The sequence below is a fragment of the Xenopus laevis genome, chromosome 9_10L (genome assembly GCF_017654675.1).
Source record: "Xenopus laevis strain J_2021 chromosome 9_10L, Xenopus_laevis_v10.1, whole genome shotgun sequence".
Classification (NCBI taxonomy): Eukaryota; Metazoa; Chordata; class Amphibia; order Anura; family Pipidae; genus Xenopus; species Xenopus laevis.
The window spans coordinates 128,656,707-128,678,959 of NC_054387.1; the positions used below are offsets into that span (position 1 = coordinate 128,656,707).

At 41.2% G+C, this 22,253-nt stretch overlaps 1 protein-coding gene across 12 annotated transcripts in view; it reads left to right on the plus strand.

The window, feature by feature from the left end:
- Positions 1-22,253, plus strand: part of LOC121398308 — a 216,732-nt gene that overhangs the window by 61,882 nt on the left and 132,597 nt on the right. Inside the window, exons 1-2 of one of the 12 annotated variants that reach the window (XM_041577394.1) lie at positions 19,489-19,909; positions 20,503-20,779. The exons of the other annotated variants lie outside the window; for them this stretch is intronic. Coding sequence (XP_041433328.1) covers positions 20,509-20,779 — 271 coding nt within the window. The 5' untranslated portion in view covers positions 19,489-19,909; positions 20,503-20,508. Of the gene's footprint in view, positions 1-19,488; positions 19,910-20,502; positions 20,780-22,253 lie in introns of those variants that run through there. 12 annotated transcript variants of the gene reach the window in all.

A 22,253-nucleotide genomic window follows, 5' to 3' on the forward strand; every position in this document is an offset into this window, starting at 1 on the left:
TCCAAACATCAGCCTCTAAAATAGCAAATCCTGCCCCTGGAATAATACCCTATAGCACCCAAAAAAAAGCCCCATAATAACAGATTATGAGGAACTGATGATCCCATTCCAAAGAAAAGTCACGACAGATACAGTCATTTTAGTACATACCCAGATCTTCCCACATCAGTTTTTCATTTTTCTTTCATTAATAATCTTCTTCAGGTGTTTTCTAAACTCTTATAATTCAGGGATAAATTATAAAACCATCGGGACTAGCCCTAGTCTGCTGTTTCCTACAAAAAAATTGAAATTCTAGCACCGCCCCAAATCATGTCTCATTAAATGGTGTAGATTTTATTGATTGTATTTACATTTAGATACTCCAAAAACCTTGGTTCTGACTCTTGACAATATGCACAATACTACAAATGTTTGCTGGTTCCATCTTACAGACTCTCCACTAAACTCTACTACTGAATACCTACAGGGGAATAAAGCACACGTCTACACGAAACTACTTGAATAATGTGTCTATGTTTAGATAACCTATAACCACTAAGGCATGAGGTCCAAACGTGCATCAACTGAGACACTTTACAAATAAGTCAGCAAAAGGGAGAATAAGGTGTTGATCCATTTTCAACTGCCAATGGATGCCTTATCCTTGCAAAGGTTCACAAGGTTCTATTAATCTTCCACACTGCTAAAATATCAATACCCTTACAAATCTCTTCTTGTTTACCAGCGCTTGATAAATTCATCAGAAGACTTTGTAACACAGATATAGGATGTCGCCGGACTTCCGGCGGCGAACTTTTTTTTCGCTGCACCCAATCCGGCTGTTCCGCCGCCCCGCACAGTCAGCGGCGAACGTCGCACGGACGTTCGCCAATAGGCTCGCTGTTCAAACCGTCCACCGATCTGACCATTCGATCGCTATACTCGAACGATTTCGCTTCGATCAATTCGAACGAATCCACTCACTTCGAACCCGATATTAATATCTCAATTCGTCCTCAGAACCGAACCGATTTCCGGAGTCGAGGTTCCAACTTGTTCAGCCAAGTTTGCGCTATTTTTTACCGGTGTTCCGCCAACCGGCGTGTTCGATGCGAACAACCATTAATCCGTCGCTACATCCCTAACAAGAAGAATAGACTTCAACTCTAAACTTGAAAAACTGTTCCTTCTCGCCTTTGCCATGATATTTAAACCCAACGCCGCTCACTCCCAGCAACATCTATATGATGCAGCATTTCTATTCCCACTCTGCATTCCCCTTCTCCCCATCCTCTTCCATGCATATCTGGGCTTCTTATACTCCTCACGCATCGTTTCTACAAATACTCGCAATCTTACTTAAAGCTGCGTAAAAAATTAGCCAAAAACTTGTAATTTTGATGTCACTTTCATTAGTTCCGAGTTTGTTTTTTTTGTCGTTCTGGAGGTGTCGTGATGTCCTAATATAGTTCCCTTAAAATAGGCTGCACTAGTCATTACCCATTTTGTACATTCATCGATGTAGGAATTTGTACGTAACGTCGGAAAAAAAGTTCTGCGAACATCATCTCGCGAACTGTGCACAGTCACAAAATAGCGAACCGGTTCGCCGAACGCTCGCGAACTCCCACTAAACTTCAATGGAAGGCGAATTTGTAAAAGCCTAGAAAAGCACCACTTCCTGGAGCAGAAAAATGATTTCTTAAAGTTGATTTTACAGTGGTCTCTGCTAAACCGACTCTACAGGTCATGCCAGGAGGTGATCAAGGGCAAAATTTTCTACAAATCTCTCCAATTGTGACACAAGCGCTGCGTTTTCTTTGCTGTAAAGGCTGCACGAAAATCACTACTACATTTAACTAAACCCTGTTGTAATAATCAGCACCTGCTTTAAAATACTTCCAGCCCGTTTCTACAGCAATTCAAGTCGTGTAAAGGTTACGACCCGTTCACACGCAAAGACGAAAACGCGTCTACTCGACAACCGCAAAAAATGAAAAGCAAAGAGCTTCTTAAGATTATGATACCCGTCCATGCTACAAAATAATAGTTTTACATACTCTACTGTTACACCTCCAGGATGTTCTCCTGTGCTGCCAAATATCTTCATGTAAGTCGTGGTTTTACCACTCATCTCTTGCGGCACGTGCCACGCTCAGGCAGATACTGCGAGCAATGTACCCATGAAAGTTAACAAAAAAAACACCGCCGATTCGCTAGGGGCGGCCCCATGTTGGTTCTACTTTAGTGATCACCTGGCGTGACCATAAAAAGTATGCTGATTTGCCGACGTTGCAGAACCCTGAGAAAGAATTAGCATGGTACTCCTTAAAAATTATGTCTTTCTTGTCGCCAGCCCACTAACCAAGTAAGTCCAGAATACAAATGCCATACTAACAATGCCTTTGAAAATATTAATTTTATTTTTGTCGCAAGCCACTGCAGCACAGGCCAGAAAAAATATCCACCCTCATAAAATGCAAACAATCATTAATTTCTTTGTTTGCAGCCCACTTGCAGCATCACGAGCCAGAAAAAATATGCCAATAAATGCAAACAACTATTAATCTTTTTATGTCGCACCACTCAGGCAGCAGAGAGGCCAGGAAAAATATGCCATATAAATGCTAACAATATAAATTTTTTTGGTCGCAGACACTGAAGCACAGAGGCCAGAAAAATATGCCATATAAATGCTGAAAATATTCAATTTTTTGGTCGGCAGCCACTGAAGCACAGAGGCCATAAAAAATATGCCATATAAATCTGAAAAATATTCCTGTTTTTTTTGTCGCAGCACTGAAGCACAGAGGCCAGAAAAAATATGCCATATAAATGCTGAAAATATTCATTTTTTTGTCAACAGCCACTGAAGCACAGAGGCCAGAAAAAATATGCCATATAAATGCAGAAAATATTCTGTTTTTTTTTGGTCGCAGCCACTGAAGCACAGAGGCAGAAAAAAATATGCCATATAAAATGCTGAAATATTTCATTTTTTTGTCACAGCCACTGAAGCACAGAGGCCAGAAAAATATGCCATATTAAATGCAGAAAATATTCTGTTTTTTTTGGTCGCAGCCACTGAAGCACAGAGGCCAGAAAAAATATGCCATATAAAATGCTGAAAATATTCATTTTTTTGTCACAGCCACTGAAGCACAGAGGCAGAAAAAAATATGCCATAGTAAATGCTGAAAATATTCATTTTTTTTGTCACAGCCACTGAAGCACAGAGGCCAGAAAAAATTGCCATATAAATGCGATAAAATATTCTGTTTTTTTTTGGTCGCAGCCACTGAAGCACAGAGGCAATAAAATATGCCATATAAATGCTGAAAAATATTCATTTTTTTGTCAGCACACTGAAGCACAGAGGCAGAGAAAAATTGCCATATAAAATGCAGAAATATCTGTTTTTTTTGGTTGCAGCCACTGAAGCACAGGGGGTGCATAAAAAAATATGCCATATAAATGCTGAAAATATTTCATTTTTTGTCACAGCCACTGAAAGCACAAGAGGCCAAGAAAAAAAATGATATGCATATAATGCAGAAAATATTCTGGTTTTTTTTGTCGCAGCCACTGAAGCACAGAGGCAGAAAAAATATGCTATAAATGCTGAAAATATTCATTTTTTTGTCACAGCCACTGAAGCACAGAGGCGAAAAAATATGCCATATAAATGCAGAAATATTCTGTTTTTTTTGGTCGCAGCCACTGAAGCAGAGGCCATAAAAAATATGCCATATAAATGCTGAAAATTTCATTTTTTTGTCACAGCTCACTGAAGCACAGAGGCCAGAAAAAATATGCCATATAAATGCAGAAAATATTCTGTTTTTTTTGGTCGCAGCCACTGAAGCACAGAGGCCATAAAAAATATGCCATATAAATGCTGAAAATATTCAATTTTTTTGTCACAGCCACTGAAGCACAGAGGCCAGAAAAACTCAGGATTTACCTGGATTCAAATTAAACGCAGTAGGGTTTGCACCCTAGTTTGTAATGTGTGGAGGGAGGAGGACGCTAAAGACAGCTGTATGTGGAGTCATGAGGCGTGGCAGAGAAGGACAGCTGCATGGGGAGTCAGAATCAGAAACTCAGCACAAGTCTTCCGGCGTGCAGTAACCCTCCGAGATCCACCCTCATTCATTTTAATAAAGGTCAGGTAATCCACACTTTTGTGACCTAGGCGAGTTCTCTTCTCAGTTACAATCCCTCCTGCTGCACTGAAGGTCTTTCTGAGAGGACACTTGGGCGGGGCAAGACAAGAGGTTTCATGGCAAATTGTGACAGCTCTGGCCACAGATCAAGCCTGCGCACCCAGTAGTCCAGGGTTCATCGCTCCTCAGAGTGTCGATATCTGCAGTTAATGCCAGGTAGTCCGCTACTCTGCCGGTCGAGGCGTCTTTGAGGGTGGATCGAACGTTCTGCCGCTGCCTTGGACTGAAAACATTTGCATGTCTGACGTTACAGAGTGGCAAAGTGTTGTCCTTGCAGGTGCGCTCGTGGCAGGATTACTGGCACCTCTTGCCCCTGGAATGTTGATGAGTTCCTGAAGTGACATCACCCTTATAAGCATTGTACAACATGTTTTGCAGGCTGGTTTCTAAATGCAGCATCCTTTCAGACTTGTGGTATGTTGGTAACATTTCTGCCACTTTAATGCTTGTACGAGGGTCTAGTAGAGTCGCGACCCAGTACAGGTCCTTCTCCTTAAGCCTCTTGATACGGGGGTCCTTCAACAGGCATGACAGCATGAAAGACCCCATTCTCACAAGGTTGGATGCAGAGGTATCCATCTCGCGTTCCTCGTTATCAAGGACTGCATCATCCATGGTCTCCTCCCCCAGCCACGTACAAGACCAGGGGTCCCCAAAAGGTCACACTAGCCCCCTGGGAGCCTGCTCCTGTTGGTCCTCCTCCTCCACAAAGCCACCTTCCTCCTCTGACTCACTTCTGACACCTCTCCTGCGTTGCAGCAGGTGCCTGGGTTCGTTCTGGTGATTCCAACCAGAAATCGTGCGCTTCCTGCTCCTCGTCACGCTGGTACAGCCTCATCTGTCACTCGTCGCACGGCACGCTCCAGGAAGAAAGCGAAGGGTATTGGTCGCTGATGGTGCCTTCGGTGCGACTGACCATATTTGTAACCTCTTCAAAGGGCGCATGAGCCTGCAGGCATCGCGCATAAGCACCAGTAACGGGGTAAAAAAAATCCCAGCTCTGCAGATCCAGTCCTACCACCCAGTTCAAACAGGTATTCGTTGACGGCTCTTTGTTGTTGCAGCAGACGTTCCAACATGAGGAGCGTTGAATTCCAGCGAGTCTGGCTGTCGCAAATCAAACGCCTGACTGGCATTTTGTACCGCTGCTGAATGTGTCAGAAGGCGTGCCATGGCTGTGTAGGAACGTCTGAAATGGGCCGACACCTTCCTGGACTGCCTGAGAATGTCCTGGAATCCTGGGTACTTTGAGACAAAACGTTGTACTATTAAATTCAGAAACATGTGCCATGCAGGGCACATGTGTTAAATTGCCCAGTCTCAGTGCTGCCAACAGATTGCTTCCATTGTTCACACACACTTTTCCGATCTTCAGTTGGTGTGGGTCAGCCACCGATCGGCCTGTGACTGCAGAGATGACAGGAGTACAGATCCGGTATGGTTTTTTGCTTTCCAGGCACGTCATCCAAGACAGCATGACAACGGCGTACCTGGCACGTCGAATAGCCTAGGGGGAGCTGGGGGTGCACAGGTGTGGAGGAGGAGGACCCAGCAGCAGAGGACGAAGAAGAGGAAGAAGACGAGGTAGAGAGCGAAGGAGAGTAGAGGTGGTGGCAGAACCGCGTGCAATCCGTGGCGGTGACACACAACTCCACTGTCGTTGTTGAGCTACACATTCCCTGCTTCCCAGCCATTAACAAGTTCACCAGTGGGCAGTGTAGGTGACATACCTGCCCTGACCATGCTTGGAGGACCATGCGTCAGTAGTCATATGGACCTTTGGCCAACACTAAGTGACAGAGATGCGGTGACTTGGCTCTGCACATGTGGTACAGGTGTGGTATTCCCTTTTTGAAAAAAAAATTGCGGCTGGGTACCTTCCACTGCGGTGTCCAATTGCTACAAATTTGCGGAAGGCCTCAGAGTCCACCAGCTGGTATGGTAAAAGCTGGCGGGCTAAGAGTGCGGACAAGCCAGCTGTCAGACGCCGGGCAAGGGGGTGACTAGCAGACATTGGCTTCTTACGCTCAAACATGGCCCTCACAGAAACTTGGCTGGGGGCAGATGACTGGGAATGGGAACAGGTGGTCAAGGTGGAAGGCGGAGTGGAGGTGGTTCAGACGGGTGAAGGACAGCAGAGGTAGAGCAGTAAGATGCTGGACCAGAAGGAGGGTGGCTTTTAGTTTGCCTGTTGCCTTTGAGGTGTTGCTCCCAAAGTGCTTTGTGCTTGCCGTTCATGTGCCTTCGCATAGAAGTTGTACCTATGTGGCTGTTGGCTTCCCAAGACTCAGTTTCTGACTGCACTCATTGCAAATGACAACGCTTTTGTCAGAGGCACACACATTAAAAAATCCCACACTGCTGATTTTTTGAGGCTGGCAATCTGGCGGTAACAGTAGAAGTCGGCGGCGTTGGCGGCAATGGCGGGTGCGTTGGCCGGCTGACCACAGGTGCCGATACATGTTGTTGCCCTACTGTTCCTGCGAGCTGTCTCCCTGCTTCTTCTAAGTCTTATTCTCCTCCTGCCTCTCTGACTCTCCGTCTCTCCATCTGAACTATCCTCCCTCTTCTTCTCTTCTACGGGCACCCATAAAACATCAATCTCCTCATCCTCATTCTCCTCAGATGCATCAATTTCTTCTAACAGCTCACAGAAGGAAGCAGCAGCCGGGGACCTCCTCGTCATCACTCATTATGTCCCATCTCTGTTGTGTTCTCTGCCATAATTAATCTGGTGTAACGTCTCATCTCTTCATCTTCTTACTGCCATAATGGTTGCGCATCCTCAGTTCAAGAACTCATGTGAAAATAACTCTCTGACTCCAGTGAAGAAGGGGCGCCGGTGGTGGAGGAAGTGTTACGTGGGGTGCCCATAGCAGTGGAGGATGAGGAGTTGTGGTAAAGTTAGAAACGGTAGAGGATGGGGGTGTGCTGTGTAAGCCAGTCACTACCTCTTCAGCATTTTGGGAGTTCAGGGTCATTGCCTTTTTAAAACTGGGCCAATTTCCTAGGGCCACAGGATAGCCCATAGCAGCACAGCCCCTTGTGCCTCTGCGTGGCGGCCTGCTTTGCCTGGCATTATTTTTAAAACAGCAACAACAACAACTCAGTGGTGTTTCTAGAGACGGTATTATTATTGATATTTAGACAGAATGTGAACAAGCTCACACAGCTAATGGGAGTTGTTTTGAAAATGAGAGAAGAAGAACATCACTGGGCAAACAAGGCCTACAAAGGTCACGTATACACTACTACAGCAGTGGATACGGAATATATTATTGCTGCCTGAAAAACGTCACTCGGGTGGTGTTTCTAGAGACGGTATTATTATTGATATTTAGACAGAATGTGAACAAGCTCACACAGCTAGATGGTTGTTGTTTGAAAATGAAGAAGAAGAACACACTGGGCAAACAAGGCCTACAAGGTCAACGTATACACTAACTACAGCAGTGGATACGGAATATTTATTGCTGCCTGAAAAACGTCACTCGGGGTGGTGTTTCTAGAGACGGTATTATTATTGATATTTAGACAGAATGTGAACAAGCTCACACAGCTAGATGGTTGTTGTTTGAAAATGAAGAACACACTGAGCAATAATGCCTACAAGGTTAACGTATACACTACTACAGCAGTGGATACGGAATATATTATTGCTGCTGAAAACGTCACTCGGGTGGTGTTTCTAGAGACGGTATTATTATTGATATTTAGACAGAATGTGAACAGCTCACACAGCTAGATGGTTGTTGTTTGAAAATGAAGAAGAAGGAACACACTGGGCAAACAAGGCCTACAAGGTCAACGTATACACTACTACAGCAGTGGATACGGAATATATTATTGTTGCTGAAAAACGTCACTCGGGTGGTGTTTTCTAGAGACGGTATTATTATGATATTTAGACAGAATGTGAACAAGCTCACACAGCTAGATGGTTGTTGTTTGAATATGAAGAACACACTGAGTAAATAATGCTACAAGGTTAACGTATAACACTACTTACAGCAGTGGATACGGAATATATTATTGCTGCTGAAAAACGTCACTCGGGTGGTGTTTCTAGAGACGGTATTATTATTGATATTTAGACAGAATGTGAACAAGCTCACACAGCTAGATGGTTGTTGTTTGAAAATGAAGAAGAAGAACACACTGGGCAAACAAGGCCTACAAGGTCAACGTATACACTACTACAGCAGTGGATACGGAATATATTATTGCTGCCTGAAAAACGTCACTCGGGTGGTGTTTCTAGAGACGGTATTATTATTGATATTTAGACAGAATGTGAACAAGCTCACACAGCTAGATGGTTGTTGTTTGAAAATGAAGAACACACTGAGCAATAATGCCTACAAGGTTAACGTATACACTACTACAGCAGTGGATACGGAATATATTATTGCTGGCCTGAAAAACGTCACTCGGGTGGTGTTTCTAGAGACGGTATTATTATTGATATTTAGACAGAATGTGAAAAAGCTCACACAGCTAAGTGGCAGTGGTTGAAAATGAAGAAGAAGAACACACTGGGCAAACAAGGCCTACAAGGTCAACGTATACACTACTACAGCAGTGGATACGGAATATATTATTGCTGCCTGAAAACGTCACTCGGGTGGTGTTTCTAGAGACGGTATTATTATTGATATTTAGACAGAAAGTGAACAAGCTCACACAGCTAGATGGTTGTTGTTTGAAAATGAAGAACACACTGAGCAAATAATGCCTACAAGGTTAACGTATACACTACTACAGCAGTGGATACGATATATATGATTGCTGCCTGAAAAACGTCACTCGGGTGGTGTTTCTAGAGACGGTATTATTATTGATATTTAGACAGAATGTGAACAAGCTCACACAGCTAGATGGTTGTTGTTTGAAAATGAAGAACACACTGAGCAAATAATGCCTACAAGGTTAACGTATACACTACTACAGCAGTGGATACGATATATATGATTGCTGCCTGAAAAACGTCACTCGGGTGGTGTTTCTAGAGACGGTATTATTATTGATATTTAGACAGAATGTGAACAAGCTCACACAGCTAGATGGTTGTTGTTTGAAAATGAAGAACACACTGAGCAAATAATGCCTACAAGGTTAACGTATACACTACTACAGCAGTGGATACGATATATATTATTGCTGCCTGAAAAACGTCACTCGGGTGGTGTTTCTAGAGACGGTATTATTATTGATATTTAGACAGAATGTGAACAAGCTCACACAGCTAGATGGTTGTTGTTGAAAATGAAGAACACACTGAGCAAATAATGCCTACAAGGTTAACGTATACACTACTACAGCAGTGGATACGGAATATATTATTGCTGCCTGAAAAACGTCACTCGGGTGGTGTTTCTAGAGACGGTATTATTATTGATATTTAGACAGAATGTGAACAAGCTCACACAGCTAGATGGTTGTTGTTTGAAAATGAAGAACACACTGAGCAAATAATGCCTGCAAGTGCACTACTATTGGTGCACTACTATGAAGAACAGCAACAGCACTGTACACGTTAAAGAACAGTAAGATAAGTAAAAGAAAAAAAAAATATATGTATATTAAAAAAAAATATTTTTCTCGGGTTGGTGCTGCTGAACTACTAGGAGCAGCACAGTAGCACACCAGTCCCACTCCCCAACACTGCTAGACTAATAGCACTGGGCTTATAGTAGCAACTAGCAAAGTAAAAAAACAAAAAAGAAAATAAAAGCAGTCCTTACAAGGACTATTGGGTTATTACAGCAGTCAGCAGATGAGATCAGAAGAGATCAGTGCCCACAGCAGCTACATACAGAGCACTGCAGTAGAAGGTAGATTACTAGCCAGCAAAGCTACCCTAAAATGTCCCTCAAATCCCTGCAGACTTCTATCCCTCCAATACAGAGCAGTATCAAGTAGATTACTAGCCAGCAAACTTACTATCAACTGTCCCTCAAAGAAATCAGTGAAATCAGTAACAGCTCTCTCCCTACACTAGCTCTTGCAAGCACACACAGGCAGAATGAAAAAACGCTGCAGGGCTTCAGTTTATATATGGAAGGGGAGTGGTCCAGGGGGTGTGGGGGTGGTCCAGGAGGGAGAGCTTCCTGATTGGCTGCCATGTATCTGCTGGTCTGGGGTGAGAGGTCAAAAAAAAGCGCCAGGTAAGGCGAACCCAAAATGGCGAACGTCGCGCGACGTTCGCGAACATTCGGCGAGCGCGAACAGCCGATGTTCGCGCGAACAAGTTCGCCGGCGAACAGTCCGCGACATCCCTAGTCATCATTATGTACATCGTCATACATGACGAACTTGTGATGCTACCATACTGTAGCCAGTGTGCCAATACTAACAGCTGAACTAAACATTCCATGGCATCAGGGCCCCCATGCCATGGCAAAGATGATTCAAGGAAAAACATGTATTGAAAGTGGCAATCAGGGCTTCTCTGGGACCACCACCAGCCTCAAGAGCTGTTATCCCTGTTGTTTCCCTCTAGCGTTACCTTTTATTGACACTGCTCCTTCCTATTCTTGATAATGTTTCACCTTCATCTGACACATTACGGAGCCACTGGCTGACCAAGAGAACAAATGGGGCCAACACCCAGCTTTAGTCAAATCTACTTAAAGGACCAGTTACATCAATTTTTTTTATTGAACGGAAAAAAAACACAAGGACAAAACTTTTAAATCGCTAAGTCTTTATTAAGAAATAACTTACCGAAACTCCGCTTGCGCTCCTCTTCAGAAAAGGTGATGTGGTGATCCATCGTGCGGCGCTCAATTTCTTCTCCCTGCCTTCCTTATAGGAGATAGCCAGGGAGGAGAAATCGATCACAGCATGATGGATCGTCGCTGTGTCGCGAAAGCGGAGTTTCGGTATTTTATTTCTTAATAAAGACTTTGCTATTTAAAAGTTTCATTTGCCTTTGTGGGGTTTTTTCCATTCTATACTAACGAATTTTATTTTATGTTACTGATCCTTTAATGGCTTTAAGTAATCCATACGACCTGTATGGGATACTGACATTATTTCATATTCCTCTAGTTAAAGGGATTCTGTCATGATTTGTATGGGGTCCTTTTTATTTTTAAATGACACTGTTTACACAGCAAATAATTCACTCTACCATATAAAATTACATTTCTGAACCAACAAGTATACAGTGTATTTTTTAGTTGTAATATTGGTGTGTAGGTGCATCTCAGGTCATTCTGTCTGGTCATGTGCTTTCAGAAAGAGCGAGTGCTGCACTATGGAACTGCTTTCTGACAGGCTATTGTTTCTTCTACTCACTGTAACTGAATGGGGTCGCAGTGGGACCTGGATTTTACTATTGAGTGCTGTTTCTATATCTACCAGGCAGCTATCTGGTTACCTTCCCATTGTTCTGATGATGGACTGTTGTCGGGGGAGGGTAATATCACTCATTTATAGCAGCAAAGAGTGACTGAAGTTTATCAGAGCACAAGTCACATGACTGGGGGCAGCTGGAAAACTGCCAATAGCCCCATGTCAGATTTCAAAATTGAATATAAAAAATCAGTTTGCTCTTTTGAAAAATGGATTTAAGTTCAGAAGTCTGCTGGAGCAGCTCTATTAACTGATGTGTTTTGAAAAAAAACATTTTTCCCATGTCAGTATCCCTTTAACCTTACTCTGTAGTTACCCAAGTTTAAAGAATATAGACGGCTTTAAACAGAAGCAATTCCAAGGCTTGCCTTATTAAGATCAGTGTTGCAAATGATATCCAGCAAGCTGTGCAGACTCCATTAGTTTATGCATTAATCCATTGTGTATTCTCATTGGCTGGATTATCAGGGTAAAATGATTTTAGACTTGGGCCCTACCACCAGACCAAATGTTTATAAGGATTATTTTTTGCTGTTCAGGACTAGAAAGTGACCAAAATGCACAATAATAACGACTCTACATGATTTGTGTATAATTATTGCAATTTGCACAAAAGGTAATGAAACAAAACAATAAACTAGACCGGTCTGGAGTAACAAGTTGGTTGCACCTTTTATTTATCATATTATTACTATACTGTATATGTTCATCTAACCTTTCCAACCTTTGGGATTGCTTACCATAAGGCAAGCTTTTTGTTTTTTTGTCTTTTGGAACCATCAGGAAATCAGCCGTTGTATAATAAAGATAAGTATCTTAAAAAATGTCTTCTGTTTTTGTTCTAGAGGGCAGTGGCCACTCCCTGGGAAGTGCTGTAAGTAATCTACTCGTTCCTTCAAATGCAATGGCAGAATATCATTTAATAACACAAACCAGGTCTCATTTAGTATTAGGAGAACCAGCGCTAGGTGCAGAAAAGGAAGCAAAATGATTGGTTAAAACTTCATTCTTTCACCTCGTGCTAATACAGTATATCCAAGGGGTCTGTAATGTACTGTAATGCTGTAATAAACAGGGAACTGGAAGGCTCAAAATGACATAAATAATCCATAAATAATTATATATATATATATATATATATATATATAATTATTTATGGATTATTTAGATTAAGATATTTTATATATATATATATATATATATAATATCAAAACAGGGGGGTTGTGGGAGCACTCTAAAGGCTTTTAAGTATATATATATATATAAGTATAATAAATGCTATTGCATATGTACCCAAAACAGGGGTTATTTTGTTACAAAGTTATGATCATAAAATTGATAAGCCACCATACCACGTCAAGTGAAAAAACAGCGTTCAATGGACATTGATTACAGGTAATGCTAAAATGCACATAAAATATAAAACAAGTTAGGGACCGCCATTCGGGGTTTACCTTGACGTGGTATGGTGGCTTATCAATTTTATGATCATAACTTTGTAACAAAATAACCCCTGTTTTGGGTACATATGCAATAGCATTTATTATACTTATATATATATATACTTTAAAGCCTTTAGAGTGCTCCCACAACCCCCCCTGTTTTGATATTATATATATATATATATAAAATATCTTAATCTAAATATTTGTATAATATTATAATACATTTATTAATATATTTCATTTAGAAATGAAAGTAATGCATTGGAATCTAAAAAAACTTAAGGGCCATTAATGATGTCGCTGAAAAAAATTCAGATTTATGAAGTTATTATGTTAAAATTCCAAAATCCAAAATCATCTGCATCTGGGATTAACAAACTGTCTGGGAGTTAGTGCTCGGGGCTGTGGCTCAAGCAGTCCAACAACTGTGATGATGTGACACATTCATTGACTTGATGAACTGATTAATGTTGATTGTTAACCCTCTCCTGACTGTCATGAAAGTGTTGACTAATGGAAAAAAAACAATGAAATGCTGCAAATCGGTGGATCATGAAGTGACCTTGAATAATCATTTTTTTCTTGTTTTTTTTTAATCCTTTAGATTGTTCCATTGTGCTTCCTTGTTTTATGGTTTGCTGCCATTATCTTTGTCAGAAGTCCTGATGATTTTTATAATGTATGTATTCACTTTCAATTAAGACCTACTGTATATAAGCTATTTAATTTTCAACAATTAAAGGGGAACTAAAACCCAACAAAGAATTTAGCTAGAATACTGGATTTATTTATTAGCCCCCCCCCTCCACCACAACATATCCCTTTTATGAGAACCCTGACTAACGATTTAATTATCCCATTCCATTCTACTATAAAGCAATATATTGTATAGATGGAGGAAGGTCAACTGATACATCTGGCACAATTAGCCACACCCTTTTTCCCAGATGAAATGTTGTGCCATAATGTAAGACCAGTTAGGTCTATTCTATGGGGCAAATTTACTAAAGGGCGAAGTGATTAAAGCAGGCGAACATTCGCCAGCGTGACATCATTTCGGTACTTCGTCGATTTACTAACAGGCACTGGGGTAACTTCGCTAGCGATGGAGATAGACTCTAGTGCTACTTTGCTCCCTAACGCCTGGTGAATTTTCGCTCTGGCGAATGGACGTAACTGCGCAAATTCACTAAGATGCGGATTTTTACCTCTTGCGCCAGACTTGCCTTCATCACCTCAGACCAGGCGAAGTGCAATAGAGTAGATAGGACTTCCTCAAAAATAGTTTACAATTTTTCTAAGTCCCAAAAAACGCTGGCGTTGTTTCCTTTTTCAGGGTGATGCAAAAGATTGTACATTTTTTTGGGATAACCAGGCTTCCCCCCACATTTCCTAACATATGGCACATAAACTATACAGTGGGCTCATGTGTAGGGCAATATAACAACTTTATTTTATTTTATTAAGGATTCCCGGTAGTGTAATGTATTTGCTGCAACATATACATCCATTCAAATTTAACTTCCAACCGTATGCAAATTAGCCAACGCTAGTGCAACTTCGCTTCGATTGTCGCTGTAACGCTAGCGGAACTTCGCCATCGTTCGGCTCCCTGGGGGCAACTTCGGATTTTAGTAAATTAGCGTTGACCTGGTGAATCCACGACTGGCGAAGTGTTGCGATGTGAGCGAAGCCGTCGCTGGCGAATTTTCGGAGATTAGTAAATTTGCCCCTAGGTTTTTGGGCAATTTAATGTCCTTCTTAGATTCCCAACATGGTGATGTGTATAACTTGACAGATGTAGAATCAAGATGTAGTATATATGGACTATAAGTGCTGATTTAATGGAATATCAAGTGAAATGAAATGTTTCTTTCTGCAGATCATTCTTATAGTGATAACCAACTTGAAGGTGTCCTTTATGATTTACAGAGCTGCATTTTCAGGCAGTGATGTAAGTATTTCTACTTTATGGAAAGCATGTAGGAAGAAAGAATTAAAGAGATCATTTATTTTGGGGATAGATTTTGCAGTGAGGGGTACAGCACAATAGGGCTTTGTATTTCCACTACATATATTCTGTGAACCAATACGAGTTACTCCCTGCTAATTCCATAGAACAGACCCAGATCCATAGAAGACTTGTCAGGAATTGGTCTTGAACTGGTCCTTGCCTCATGGGATTTTCAAAACCTCCTGATCCAAGAGCAGATACATTATGGGCCCATGGAGATGTGTAATTTTAACGTTTAACTCCTGATCCAAGAGCAGCCACATTGTTTGGGACAGTCAACAGTTTTTGCCCTATTTAAGGTTCAGTAAGATGCTTACTTGTTTTAGAATGGTTGCTAATATTGACTATTATATGTTCTGCTTAATCCTAGATGCATTCTGTTTAAATTAGAAAGAATTTGCTCCTATTAAACTTTAGTTACATATGAAAACGCTTACATATGAAAAAGCAGCTTCAGTTTGCTCTTGTGTTATGCGCTTAGCCTGGTTTGAATTTCCATTAATTAAATAGAAATGAAATTTCTATTACAGAGCCTTGCTTGGCCACTCCTGCCATTAGTATCTGCAGTACTTCTGGTTGAATGCATTGTTATGATTTGGGGAGTTTGGTCAGTACAGATGGTAAGTATAAATAATGTTATTTGGCTCTTCAGCAGATACTTTATTAGATCAGTAGGTCTGGCTTCCTTAAGGGACCTGCCAAAAGCATTTACTTGTGGCTATAGCTTGAAGGTCAAATAATGAAAGATTTGGCTTAAATTCTTAATTTCTATCTTCGATACTAATAGAATCCCTGTGTGAAAGACTTCTAGGTTCAGATTTAGGGTGAATTCTTATTTTCTTTCTTAGATACATATGGACTCCCTGCTTGAATGACTTTTAGATTGAGATTTCGGATTAACGCTTAGTTCCTCTCCTAGATTATCATGGTTATTAGATTATCTTCTAGGTTAAGATTTGGGGGACTGCGTATTTGCTCTCCTAGGTAGCCATGGAATTCTTTCTCAGAGAACTTCTAGGATGAGATTTGGGTGGAATTCTTATTTGCTCTTCTAGGTGCTCATGAAATCCCTGCTTGAAGAACTTCTAGGTGGTGATTTTGGTTGAATTACTATTTGTTCTTCTAGGTATCCATGAAATCCCTGCTTGAAGAACTTCTAGGTTGTGATTTTGGTTGAATTACTATTTGTTCTTCTAGGTATCCATGAAATCCCTGCTTGAAGAACTTCTAGGTTGAGATTTTGGTTGAATTATTATATGCTCTTCTAGGTATCCATGAAATCCCTGCTTGAAGAACTGCTAGGTTGAGATTTGGGTTGAATTCTTAATTGCTCTTAATTATATGTGTGAGTGAAATCCCTGCTTGAAGAACTTCTAGGTTGAAAGTGAGGGTTAGATGCTTATATGCTCATCTAAATACTCATGGAATCCATGAAGGACTTTTTTGCTGTCCTTGACATTTTAAAACAATAGCAGGATGAATTCTACAATTTTTTTGTTACATCTATAAGCTTGGTAATGGGGAGGTGTCTCTGACCAAATGATGGAGAACAAAAGATCTAAAAACTCGTTTAGACTCATTTCAAGTCTAAAAAGCAAAAAAGACTTAAAACTCCTTTATTAGAATGTATGCTTACATGAGTGTCCTCTCCTTTTTTCTTTTTTTAGGTTCTCTACACAGTGATTGCTCTTGGGATGGATCTTTTGGTCATTATGTTATTTAATAAGGGGCCCCAGATTTTCAGTGTAAGTTGATATAATCCTCTTTAATGATATACTTATTTGATTAAAACTATATTTGAAAAGTTTATTACATAGAGGCCCTATTCATAAACTCTCTTATGGTAGAGTAACTGCTTTGATGCACTTATGCCTCTTTCCAATGGTATTAATGTTTATTTATAATGTTTCACCCATCAACTAACTAGTGCTCTGACTTACAGTAATTCTGACTATTACATTTCAGGGTCATCCAAGAAAATGCCTATGATACTTGGAAACTGATCTTCATGCAACTAAGGCTTATAGAGTCCTGTGCTGGAATTAGGTTGCACATAAAACATCTCCAACCTCCTGTACCCTGGTATATAACTCTTCAGTTGCACTCTGGATATGGTACAGATACCCACCTTACCTACATTCCTTATCTACCAGCCCCAGATTCCACCAGCTGCTCCCAGTATATTACAGACAGATTACACACCCACACAGGAATGGGCAGTGCAAAGCCTTATCCTTTAATAAAATTATATTGTTTGTAGTCATTGTGTTTTGCTTTCTATATCCAATTGTTTATGACTTCAGATGATTATGGACCAAAGGGGCATATTTGTCAACGGTCAAATTTTAGAGGTATATCAGCTTATTTAGACCTCAAATGAACTTACAACTCAAATGGTTTCTTATTAAAGAAAACATTTGAATGTAAAAAACTGGTGTTAGTGAAGTCAGGACGCAAAACTGATCGAGTTTTGCCACAGAAAAAAATTTGAAATGATTGAGTTTTCGAATGAAAACCACTGAAAAAACTTGAACATCAAGGCTACAAACATCTTCAAACATGACTTTGACAGGTTTGAGATGGAGTATTTTTGGATTCGAGCTATTTCCAGCTTCGAGTTTTTATTCAAAAATCCAAACAATTCTATTTTTTTTTTAACTCACAAAAGTGAATATGTACTGAAAAAATACAAATTTTTCACGGAAAATACGATTCAAAATTTGATTAGGGCAGAGACACCCACTGGCTAGAATCTAAATTGGCGGTGGGATGGCACTCGGATAACTGCGTTTTCCGAAGTCGCCCAAAGTTTCCTCCATTCCTAGTGCCATCCCCTGGCAATTTAGATTCTAGCCGGTGGGAAGGCTTTTTGGGGAGATTAGTCATCCAAAGAAGAGACTAAATGTTCCCAAATCTTAGCGTGTGCCCTTACCCTTATAGTCTATTCTATAAGTGCTCTAGGGAGCTCACTATTAGTTACATGGTCCAGCAATATTCCCTCCCTCTAACACAGAGATTGACACGATTTCATGTTACAGCTTTTTGTTGTGCTGATGCACAATCTTTAAACCAGTACAGAAGGAAAAATCGAATTTCCCCTTTAATAAATGCCTAGTACAACACAAGCTACACATTCATACTTTCTAGGGGCCACAAGTCTGATCAGCAATTATTAAAATCCCCACGTGCTCTCAATATAGAACAGATGAGGAAGGAAGAAAGGCAGCCCAGACAGAGGCCTGTACGTGAGTGATTATATACAGAAGTGCAGCGATTAGAGAGAATGTGGCTTATTCATTTCCTCCCCCTCCCATCCACATGGTAAAGTCCCTTTCACTTTCATTCTGACTCAGCGAAGGGCTGAACTAAAGACAGAGGAGGGGGAGGAATGTGCTTACAGGCAGGGGGACTGAAGACAAATACAAAGGTTAAAGGTAAATAGGCACATGGGTAATGGGAAATCAACGAATAACAGGGGAAAGTGACATATGAATAAAGAAAGAACAGTGGGTTAAAGTGTGGGAATGATACAGACTGTCAGTGAGAGAGCAGAGGATTACAGAGTATGAACATTACGGACTCATCATGCTCAACAAAGCTTGCAATCTAACAGTTAAAGACTAAAGGTGGCCACACAGATGTAAGATGCCGATATCGGTCTGATTCGTGACGTCAGCTTATCTGCCTGGGTTTGGGGATCGGGTTTGATTTTCCCTTGAAATCAAGGACCACGTTGGCTAGTTGATGTGATCCTTGTCCTGTCAGCACCCATTGCCATTGTTATAATCCAGTCGTTTGGCCAAACAATAGGATTAGCCCAATATCGCCTTTGGTGGGCATATCGGGGGAAAGATCCGTTCTCTTGGCAACCTTGGCAAAAGATTGGTTCTTCTAGTGTATGGTCAGAATAGGAAAGATCATACAGTAACTTACAAACCATGAAAAAATGATGAAGCCCAATCCAAAAGCTGCAAGAAATGAAATAAATCTGAATAATAATTCTCCGTGAAATCAAATACCAAATCCGCCCTAAAAAGACTAAATCCCATCCTCAAGTTGCAGCACATGAAAAAAGTTGCCCAGTGTTTTTTAGTGACGTGATAGTTAGTGATGGGTGAATTTATTCGTGAGTCATGGATTGGCGATGAATTTCATCGCAATTGCCGTGAAAATTCACAGTGGGAAAATTCACTGCGACAAAAAAAAAATCGCCACTCGTCGAAATTGTCGCGCTTCAAAAATAATTATGACGCCCATTGACTTCAATGCGGTTTTGAGAATTTTTCGTTGTTTCGCTAATTTTTTTTGAAGTTTTGCAAATTTTTTCACCGAAACGGGACAGATTAGCCTATCACTAGTGATAGTAAAGGTTCAGATTCTGTCAGGCTCTTCTGTAAAATACAAATAAAGAATAATAATGTAAAGGCGCATTGATTGTGCGTCACTGTTATAACGCGAGAGTGATGGATTCATTGTAACAATATCCCAAAATAAGAGAATTAAGCAGGTGTCACAGAACCTCAGCTGTAGCAAAGCACATATAGGCAGAAATGATAGGAATGTGTTTATTTCAACAAACTGGATTTTTAAGCAGAATGAAACGGTATTTTCTATGGGGAGAGATGATGGAATGGGACAGGGAGTGAGCACCCATAGCCGTGACTGCAGGCTGATTACTGGGTGTCACTAACAACTAGCACTGATAGGAAGAGAGATCTCGCATGAGACCTGCCCCCCCTCCTCCTGTCTCGCAGCTACGCTCCAACCACTCCTTTACTTTCACTTTCACTGGGCAAAGGCCTGAGAGAGGGACAAGAAGAACGAGTGAAGTCGCTGGGGATAAAGAAGACGTACAAAAGCAATAGGAAAAGCTCAGCTAGAAGGTAAGAGGAGAGGGGAGAAGTATGAAAGTGTTGGGAATTTAATGCAGGGGAAGACCAGATGGAGGCAGGGACAGAAGAAGGGGAAGGAGGGAGGGAGAACAGAGAGAGAGAGAAAAGTGGCGTGACTTTGCCTTTAGTACTGCACACAAATACACTATGAGATCCAGGCACTGATCACTACAGTGTGTCACTATATGGTTTATATACAGTCGTGCACTAATCACTTATCTTAGGGCAATATACTATCAAGGGTGCAATGGGTGCAAAGAGACAGCACAGGGACAATACAAAGGAACTCAAACACTAAGAATATGACAGTTTCTGATCCGCACCTTCATTTTTGTCCTCAGCTCTGTAACTGCCCTTGGACTGTATATTATTGCTATTATTTATTGATAAAGCACCAACATGTTCCGCAGCACTTTGTCACTATGTCACTGCCCTTTCTGTTCCCAGTGAAGTTCGCTCCATCCCTCTGTGTTTAAAACCATCCCAGATCACTTATAAAGAATAAAGCTGGTGCCAGTAGAAATGGGGGGTAAGAACAGGATAAATAATCATTAACACAATGACTCAAGCGCTTATCTCTCCAGGTAAAAATGTCGTGGAGCAAACAGACAGCGGTGGGGATATTCTCCAGGAGTGGGGAAGATGAATACCTTTGGCTTGTCAACGCTCTGCGGGATGATACCAACATCTGCCCCCAGCCCTTTGTCATTACCAACTCCAACGCCTCCGCTTTTAGGGAATCCGTCCGTACTAACACCTCTGCCATTTTGTATCACTCCATTAAAAGAGGGAGGCTCAATATCACCGACGTGACTGATTCTCTGTATGACGATGAGCTGCAAGTTCTATCCAGCATTCTCGGTAAGGGGTAAAGTTTCCAACAACACCAAACATCTAGTTATATAAATGGGCTGCACATAACCAGTCACAGTTTGTTCTCTGCCTGCCGTAGATACAGTAGCTCAAAGCCGCCTGCTGGTTGGTTGCGATGAATATTGCATTAGTAACCAATCGGTAGTTTGAAGGTCAGAATTAGTGATGGGTGAATTTATTCGCCCGGCGGGAATTTGTGGCAAATGTCCATGTTGGATCACCAACGAATAAATTTGCAAATTTGCCGCCATAAAAGTCTCATCGAAGTCGGTGACAATTTAGACGCCGGTGACAAGTATTGGACGCCCATTGACTTTAATGGGCGCTGCCGTCAACTGTAACAGGTGTCAAAATCAGCTTTTCGTGAATTTTACGGCAGTTTCGTGAAATTCGTGGCGAAGCAAAATGGGACAAATTAGCCCATCACTAGTCAGAATGAAGGATGAACAGGAGAGGGACTTGGGAGAAAGGTAAAGCAATAGGAAATAATATTATATAGTGAATAAAGTACCCCCAATTGTAAAATATAAGGATATTATAAGTCAACGAGGAGTTCCATGACCATATAAAAACACGAGGCCGAAAGCCGAGTGCTTTTATAAAGGTCATGGAACTCCGAGGTTACTTCTAATATAGTCATATTTTCCAACAAGGGCTACTTTATGGGGCAGATTTATCAAAGGTTGAGATGAAGTTTCGAAGTGAAAAACTTCGAATTTCAAGCTATTTCTTGTGTACTTCGACTAGGGAATAATCATACTTAGATTCAAAGTGGAAAGAAAAACTTCGAAATTCGAAGGTCGAATTTTTTTGAAGTACTGTCGGTTTAAAACTTCGACTTCGACCATTCGCAACCTAAAAGCTGCGAAGTGCTGTTTTAGCCTATGGGGGACCTCCTAGAACCTGTATGGAGACAATTGAGGGAGTTTGGGAGATCGAAGGTCGAAGTAAAAAAAAATTTGTATCAAAGTACGACCATACGATTGAAAGTAGGCCGAATTCGGCCCACTTCGACCCCCAAAAAATTAGCCTTTTTGAATTTGAAGTTCGAAGTTTTTTTTAACTATATATACAGTATATATATATAGAGAGAGAGAGAGAGAGAGAGAGAGAGAGAAATAGAGAGAGAGAGAGAGAGAGAGAGAGAGGAAGCAGAACATGCAGTCACAGAGGGGCCCAGACTGTGGGGTCTCCTTCCTCTATAGCTAATATAAAAACACCCTCCTGCCCAGCCACTATCTTACTTGCGGTGAGGAAGTGGGGCACAAGATGGCTGGGAGTGGGCGGGATTGGGCGGAGCAGATGCAGGATGGGAAGTGGGCGGGAGGATGGGGATCAGAGTGCACCAGGCCCCTCTGAAGATTTTTTTGGAGGGGGCCGGTGCACTCTAGTTATGTCACTGAAAGAAGATCAAAACATTGGTTCACGATAGGGTTATTAATGTAAAAGCTCATTATCCTCA